The sequence below is a fragment of the Coenobita brevimanus genome, chromosome 8 (genome assembly GCF_032717465.1).
Source record: "Coenobita brevimanus isolate Jiangsu-jjx chromosome 8, ASM3271746v2, whole genome shotgun sequence".
Lineage (NCBI taxonomy): Eukaryota > Metazoa > Arthropoda > Malacostraca > Decapoda > Coenobitidae > Coenobita > Coenobita brevimanus.
The window spans coordinates 38,593,065-38,602,028 of record NC_136961.1 but is presented as its reverse complement, the minus strand read 5'-3'; the positions used below and the strand labels follow the sequence as shown (position 1 = coordinate 38,602,028).

General features: G+C 41.1%; 1 protein-coding gene across 1 annotated transcript; it reads left to right on the top strand.

Annotated features, from left to right (window-relative positions):
* The first annotated feature begins 3,204 nt into the window (after positions 1 to 3,204).
* Positions 3,205 to 8,505, top strand: LOC145407573 (glutamate receptor ionotropic, delta-2-like). Its single transcript, XM_080278501.1, has 5 exons — positions 3,205 to 3,302; positions 5,151 to 5,241; positions 5,784 to 6,084; positions 6,414 to 6,631; positions 8,455 to 8,505. The coding sequence occupies exons 1-5, from the start codon at positions 3,205 to 3,207 to the stop codon at positions 8,503 to 8,505; spliced, it is 759 nt and encodes a 252-aa protein (XP_080134627.1).
* Positions 8,506 to 8,964: the final 459 nt, after the last annotated feature.

Here is an 8,964-nt window from a genome sequence, read left to right as displayed (position 1 = left end):
TGGAGATGCCGTAGGTTTGGTGCAACGACAGCCTAGCGGTGCACAAAAACATCATTGCCAGTATCCTTGTGCTTAGTGAAACTGTACCCTGCCCTGAACCAGATCACAGTTCCCCTGATCTTCTTCTGGGCTGCTGGAGATTGGGATCTGCTTCTTCCTCCCATCAGTGGGTCGTAGGCTGTAGCAGGTGATATGGCCTCCATCGTAGCTTGCTCTGAACTCTTATGCTTTCTCTCTCTCTCTCTCCTCGCTGGTTCTGTCATGGCTGGCTGTTCATATATGATTCATGTGAATCAGATGGAGACAGGTAGGTGGTGCAGATCAGCTAAGGTGATCACTCATTGGCTGCTTTGCTGGCTAAGCCTTTGTGACGTTTTGATGAAGGTAGGATCTGGAAATCTTCGACTTGTGTGTTTACGGTAAAAGTTTATTTGTGATAATGTTGATTTCATCTAGAAACAAGAACAATGTGTTTGTCCGGGTCTGTATGGCGAACATTTCTGTATAGTATCCTTGATGATCTAATCATCCGTCTGTAGGCATGTGGTTTCTGTAGTATATAATTATGTGTTTGCCAGTTGTGAGTGTAGTGGTGTCTTGGTGAGTATACCATTCGTCCATGTGTCTCTTAGTTACGTCGGATACATCGGTGTTAGTGTAGCCATTGTTAACGAGGATGTAAGTCACATGTTCTAGTTCTTAGCTTGCATCTTTCAAAGTGGAGCAGTGGGAAAGGGCTCTTTTGATGTAGGCACTGCTGGTGGAGTACAGCTAACGTCTGAAGCACTCACTATCTCCATTCAGGCAGTCTTTTGTTCTTGGGCTTAGTGAATACTGTAGTCGTGAATCCTACATTGTGTGCAGTGACGAGTATGTCCAGGGTGGGAAATGTCTGTCATTGGCTTCTTCATTATCAACAAGAAGGAATACATTCAAAAGATCAACATCTCCTCAGTGACACTTCTAAGTTCAGAGAGAGAACTCATAACCCCAGAGATTCCATCAAGAGGCAGGTTAATGCCACCATCTCCACTATCAACACCACCACAAATGACCTATATCTTCAGAAGCTATCTGGCAAGTACTCATCCGGTTACACCTATGGAAACGTCAAGAAACACAAGCCTGGCAACCCTCTACACCCCATAATTTTACAGATGCCCACCACTACACCATAGCCAAGAAACTCAGTAGACGCCTGATCCCACAGGTACCTAACATCTACAACCTATCCTCTGCATCAGACTTCCTTGAAGTCCTGCCGACCACATCATCGCCTCCCTTGACGTCAAAAGCCTTTTTGCCAGCATTCATGTGGACAAGACAATTGACTTCATACTCGACAGTGTATTCTACTGTGAAGAGAACAAGCCCCTCGACATCCCAGAGATAGTCCTGAAGACTGCTGTACCTCTGCAGGAAAGAAGTTCCTTTCGCTTGCTGAACAGTTTGATGTATCAGCAGATCGGTGGTGTAACAATGGGTAGCCCCCTCGGAGTACTGTTTGCTAATTTCTACATGGGAACCATCGAATCCTAGCTACTAGCCACCTTTCCCTATACTGCTGCTATGTTCACGGCATCTTTGTTCGTATCAGAGACCTTCAGGAGCTGCAGTACCTCAGACAGCACGTCATCACTTCCTGAGGACTTAATTTCACTTATGAAGAAGCCTATGACGGATGCCTCCCCTTCCTGGACACACTCGTCACTGCACACAATGTAGTAAGACTACTGTACTCATCAAGCCCAAGATCAAAGGACTCTGCCTGAATGGAGGTGGTGAGTGTCCCAGACGTAAGCTGGGCTCCATCATCAGCACCTACTTCAGGAGCGTCCTCTACTACTGCTGCACTTGGAAAGACGCCTACTAGGAACTAGAATGTGTGACTCAAGTCCTTGTTAACAACGGCTACACTAATACAAACGTATCCAACATAATTAAGAGACAGATAGACAAATGGTACACTCACCAAGTCACCACTACATCCACAACCAGCAAACACATCAAGATATATAAACTACAGAAACCAAATGTCTACAGACTACAAGACAGATCATCAAGGACATTGAACACAGAAATATACGCCATACAGATACGGAACAACACATTGATAACATCATCTACTACAAAACAAGTAAAAAAAGTCCACCTTCTGCTTCATAACAGACCCACCATAACCAAGACGCCCCTTCTGGAGGACTATGTCATTTACCAGCAGAACTGCAACAGTCACGAGTGTGGACCTCACTCATAAATTGGAATGAAACAGAACAGACTCTAGAGGTGCCTCACCTGCAGCTTACATAAAGGAGCCATGTAGAACCACTACACCGCCCCACACAACTCCCACCTGATACGACAAGACCTGGATGAGACCACCAAAATAATCGACTAAGAACAAGACCCTCACCGCCTCTTGTTTCTAAAGGCAATCTGTATTATCACAAAACAACCTACAGTAAACACACAAGCCGAAGACTTCCAAATCCTACCATCATCAAAATGCCACATAAGCTTAGCCATTAAGCAGCCATGATCAGCTCCCCCGTCTCCAACTGATTCACATGACTTGTATATGAGCAGCCACCCAGAAAGAAACATCACCTCCAGCCTGATGATGGAAGAAGGTAGTTTCAAAACGTCGCTGCCCTTTGGGGAACTGAAAAACCTCCAGGAAGATCCCAGAAAAATTGTACAGCAAACAGAAACCGTACATAAGAAAATCAATAAAGGAGAATGTGCCATAGCTTTCAACCTCGTATGCTTCAAAGAATATATATATATATATATATATATATATATATGTGTGTGTGTGTGTGTGTGTGTGTGTGTGGAAAATATTTAATCCTTTGGTTGGGAATCGAACCCGAGACCTCTAGATAGAAGTCGGACACTGTTACCACTACACCACGGAGTTATATAATTTTTCTACTTAAATAGACACATATAATGTGTGTTTTTCCAAAAAAAAAATATATATATATATATATATATATATATATATATATATATATATATATATATAGAGAGATAGATAGATAGATAGATAGATATGTGATATAGTGGGTCTCTATATCACCCCATACATTGTTGTCAGTGCTCCTTGTTTTACTGTCAGCAAAGCTTACCACTGGATCCAGGTACCCAAACCGGCCCCACATTCTGGTTACGGCTGAGGAACTGCCTTATCAACCCGCGATAATGGTGGATGACCCAACATCGGAGGGAGGCAAGCGGCTAACCTTCATTGGCCCGGCAGACAACGTCATGCAGATTGTTGCAAGATACATGAACCTCACGTAAGTTTTTATTATCAGTCACTAAAGTGAAGGCTTAGATTTGATGCCATTTGAATGCACGAAGATCATTCAGGCAGATAATATGTTCAGTCCCAGTCTTCCATTAGAACATGATACATATAAGTAGGTTGATATGTACAGTAGGTTGCCTTTGGTACTGCTGGAAAATTGTCAACTGTTTTGCCACTGAGAGAGAATTTCTATGAGGTTCTTCAGGAGGATAATGCATTTAGATTATCCAGCTTATGATATGAATCACATATTCGAGGAGTTAATCCCAAGTTTTTCGTGCACTTCGTCTCTCTTTGGACCTAACAGATTCTTCGATGTGTCTCCTGTTGTGATTAGTATTCGCAGCCAAGAATATTGAAGCTTGAGTGACGAGTGGATGGGGTGTGACACAGATCTGCTGGACACTGCGATACTTGATCATTTAGTTTTATTTATTTCCATTTTTTTCTGAAAACGTTGTAATTTTTGTCTGCGTGGAAGTTCAGAGTAATGATGATGGATTTTTCTAGGATTGATCAGGAAAAATAAAAGACCAACCTCTACATTAGTGAGTGATAAGCCCAAATCACAACGGTTGTTATTAACCCCGACAGTCTGATGACGTAATTTCTATTAAATTCTTGCTATCTCCATGCGATTATATTATTGTTCTCACCACCCACGGCCACACCACACACTCCAGTGTCACACATTATCATTCCTTGTAAGTTACAGGTCAATTTTCATATAAAAATCACACTGTCACTCTTCTTTCACACCACAACTGCTACACCTCCCAGTGCCATACTTCATAGGGGTCACACTCCATACTCTCAGACTTAGACTGCCACATCAAACTCTCCAACAGCAGACACAACACAAGATTAGGGGCCATTCCCGACCAGAAAGGGGCAGCATCATCTATCGTTTTTCAGTATATTACTGTCTACAAGCACAGCTTTACTCTCTTGTTTTTTAATAGTGACTCGTGTCCTGGGTGTAGAGTTCCGTTCTGTATAACATTTTTACTATACTTGCTAAGTTTTTTTTTCCCTGTATGATGACCCTTCCAGTTTTTTCAACTCTATCCTAAATTAACCTGTCCTAACCTAACCTAGACTTACAGGTTAACTAAACTAACTAGCAGACTAACTTAGCCCCATATCTAGAAAGCAAAGTCAACGTGACTTACATTTTTTTGGAAAAAGTGCAAAAATAGTACACAACGGAAATCATGTCCTAGGTAGTCCTGACTTCCCTACCATCCAAATTCCGCTTCAGAGAAGGACCAGAGCCACAATTCAAAAGCATGTGAGATGGCTGTGATTCGAGGGGATTGAAAAAACTCTGTCTCACGATGAGTGGTGCTTGTTCCTCTGCAGTAGGAAGGGCGTTGCTTAATCCCACATGATGCCACAAGTAAAGAGCGACTAACGGCCAAATTACTAATCCGAATGGCTGAAGCTATTTGTAAGCTGTGTAGTTTCAGGTCATCCAAGGAACAGCTATGGTGGTTAGATGTTGCTCGTCTGCATGCCATGTAATGGGGTACACCAAACAGTGAGACGGAAAGTACAGATACATTTTAACCTCAACATGCTTATCACAAATGAAAGTGAAAACTGGGAGCTGCCTTACTCATTATGATCGCGGTTTTAATACCATTGAATATGAAATTTTTGTAGTTTAATCTTGGTACTCTCAGATAATATTATTTTACTCGGGGAAGGCCTCTTGTACTGAAGAGTTTAATGAATGTTACATCTAACCCTTTTCCAGTTCGCAAAGTGTACCCTATTTGAATAAAAGTTCATGTAATTCAGTTGAAGATGTTATTAATATTATACATACTTTCAGGTACACGTACAGGCGGCCTGCAGACAACGGCTGGGGTGCTTTACAGGGTGATGGATCCTGGACTGGCATGATGGGCCTCATCATACGCGAGGTGAGGCACTGCAGCGGCACAACATAATGCCCATTGTGATACTTGTTTCTTATAATATTACTGAAAGGGAAGTGTTGACGTTAATTCATCGATACTTTTGACATATTCTAGCGCTGACGCTACCCTAAAAGTCGACATGGAGTTAGCTTGTTCAGAATAGGAAGAATTATGGTCAGTTTGTTTTCCACTGACAAATATCACAACCCCTTTTCAGCTTAGTTCATGAGAAGGCAAAGTTAGGTAGGAGAATATACTATTTTGACTAGCAATCAAGGTGACTCGTTCCTATCTCATAAGTAAAGCATGTCAAACTTACAGTAACACAATGATGTCTGTGCACTGAAATTGTGAGTGACCCATTTTTATCAGGTAAAAATAAATGGACTATCCTCTACATCTGTTTACAGTCGAACACGGTTATTTAATATGGTGTGTGGCTTGCAACTTGAGATACTTGTGTTTAATCGTGCACAGGCAAAATATTGAAGAAAACATCAACCTCTAAAACACAACACTTAAATGATATCTGTTATTTTTGTTAGGAGGTTGAGGTGTCTCCTACACTATTTTTCATGGACCACGACCGCAACAAGGTGACCGACTACAGTTCCTATGTATACACTGGAGGCTATGGTATTCTTGCTGCCCGTGGTCGTCCTAAGGTGGACCCGTGGAGCTTCCTGCTTCCTTTGTCACCACTGGTATGGGCGGGTGTGGTTACAGTGTTGGTGGTAGTGATCATTGTCATGTTGGTCCTGCTATCCTTCCTTCCCCAGCATGCTAACCAGCCACCCAGGCAGGAGACAAACATCTTCAACTGTGTTCGGGTCCTCCTTCAAGAAGGTAAATTTCTTAATGACTGTTAGGTGAGTGGACTACAACAAAAAGTAGATGAATAGCAAAATCGAAAGCTGAAACTTGTTTCATGTTTCTTATATGATATGAGCCTGGGACCTGGTAACACTATATGGCAAAATATTGATGGATATGCTTTAAGTAACCATATATAGCCTAATTATTATTCTTTGAATAGCATAGAGTTAATTACTTGCATATAATAAACTATCAGCTTCATATCATACAGGGACACCCCAGTGTGAATTTCTGCTGTCGTCTTTACATTCATGATTTTTTAGGACCAAGAAATGAACATATGTTGGTCTGGCCAACAGATATAAGGAAGACTAGGGAGTGGTGGTGGTGGGAACGTGTGGCGCTGGGGGTCTGGATGATGATGATACTGGTGCTGACACAAAGCTATGTGAGTAACCTTATGTCCCTCCTGGCCGTCAGACACATCGATAATCCATACCAGAGCCTCAGGGATGTCCTGGATGATGACATTAAAATTATGATTGTGGAAAACACAATCCTTCATCATTATTTTCGTGTAAGTATTGGTGGCCAAATAAATTAAAGACTCTACACCTTGTTATTAACCCGCCCAGTCCCGGCCACTTTTTGACCACTGGTACCCCCCAATCTCGGGCAATTTTTGACCTTTTTTTTTTTTGCTAAAACTTTCGCTTTTGGTGAGAAACATCGAAAATTCATAGAGAAATCGCTCACCTGAGGTTTAAAATACTCATTACAGGTAGGAGAGCCTCCTTACTTTACTGGGTTTTCTATCAGGCTGGCGCCAAAGAAAACGAGTTCTATGGGAGGATAACTATTTCACACCACTCATAAACGGTATTCATTTATTTACTGTTACGAATTTATATGTAGTACAAAAGTATATTGGTTTTCAAGCAGTAATATAGGCATTATAAGCATTGTTTCACTCGCTAATACCTGACCTTTTTTTGCCACATTACCTGATCATCATTTCTAACTGTTTCTTCCTCTAATGCTATGTAAAGTTTGTCCTCCACATTGTCATTGATTGGGGAATCACTCTGGCCCTGAATTTCGTACCGTGGCATGACATGGCTATACTGGCCAGGTCACTGATAACAGGTGAATTGCTGAGAAAAGGGCATGCAGGGGGGGGGAGGAGGTCATGCTGGGTAAGGCATTGTCTCTGCCTGGCATCTTGTTGAGGCAGGTGTCCCGTGTAAACGTACCAAAAATGACTCGCGAAAATTGAAAATTGTGGAAATTATGAACCTTGCAATTGCAGGACGTTGAAGTACGTCCTCGGGATTAGCTGTGACAAAACGTGAGGACGTGGAAGTACGTCCTCGGGACGGCACGGGTTAATATTGTTACTCAGCGGGATTAACAATGTTACTCTGAAGAGTAAAGGACATTTGGAGAAAGTGTCCTTTTACCAAAATAATGAATTAGTTATGGTTAGCTTGTCATCTGTATAGTTTTCAGTCGTCAAAATATGTATTTATTTCTTACCAATTAAATAATGGTGCATACATAGGAATGTATATCAGGTAAGTGCAAATAATGCTAATTTATTTCCAATGAAAAACGCGTTGAAAGAAATGCTAACCAAAATTCTGTCACTGATCTTGCAACTTAAGAGCAGATTCATCTCTTTTTTTCTCTTCTTTTATACTGAGCTATAAAATAAAATTATCTGCAAACGTCATTGAAAGTGGTCCATCATTTCATCTGCACTGTGTCATTTACACAAAGCAGCCGGAAACGTTACAGCTCTCTTCCTTCATTTAAATATTTGAGATACACTTTAAGTGTGATTCGCGTCATATGCTTCCGAAGGAAACCACTCCATGATGAGCCATATAAGGTAGGCCTACCTAACAAAAAATCCAGACTTAAGCACAAGGTAGAGAATATTTAAACTTATGTAAGAATATTAATTATTTTATACTGATAAGATCCACATGACAGATTTCCTATCACTACAACAACTGAAATCCCTGAGTATTAACGAAACAGAGGTGGGCTCCTTGTCCTCTGGGCTGCGTGATCAATAGTCTTTGTAGTTTTCTTTTCCAAATATGGATCCTATTCACCTTATTTATAATAATCCAAATATGATGATGATATTGACGATGACGATGAAGCTGATGATATTATACTAACCCCATCATTTGAATGATGCATAATAATAATGATAATAATAATAATAATAATAATAATAATAATAATAATGATAGTAGTAGTAGTAACTGATAACATATTCCTAATGTGCAATCACAGTAAAGAAGCTTCCCCATAACCACTTGTGATTATAAGGTATGAGTAACATGAACAAGATCTGAAGACCCTAGGTAACCTTTTGTGTAACATCAGCAAGATTTGAAGACCCTAGGTAACCTATTGTGTAACATCAACAAGATCTGAAGACCCCAGGTAACCTTTTGTGTAACATCAACAAGATTTGAAGACCCTAGGTAACCTATTGTGTAACATCAACAAGATTTGAAGACCCTAGGTAACCTATTGTTTAACATCAACAAGATTTGAAGACCTTAGGTAACCTCTTGTGTAACATCAACAAGATCTGAAGACCCCAGGTAACCTCTTGTGTAACATCAATAAGATCTGGAGACAATGTGTCGAAGAACGCATGTGTAAATTTTACCTTCGTCTCAGTGTTGGTGGATGGGCGTGCCCATCATCCACTCACTCAGTGTAGAGATGCCAAATGATCTCTACACCAAGTGACAAGCCAAATGGTTTCCGGTACCCAGGAAACCATTTACTACGCTGGGTGGTAACCACATAACCGGGGTTTCTGGCAGGGTTGAGTGTCCCCCGTATTCTATCTCTATTGCCAGACGTCTTAATCCCGTAAGGGGT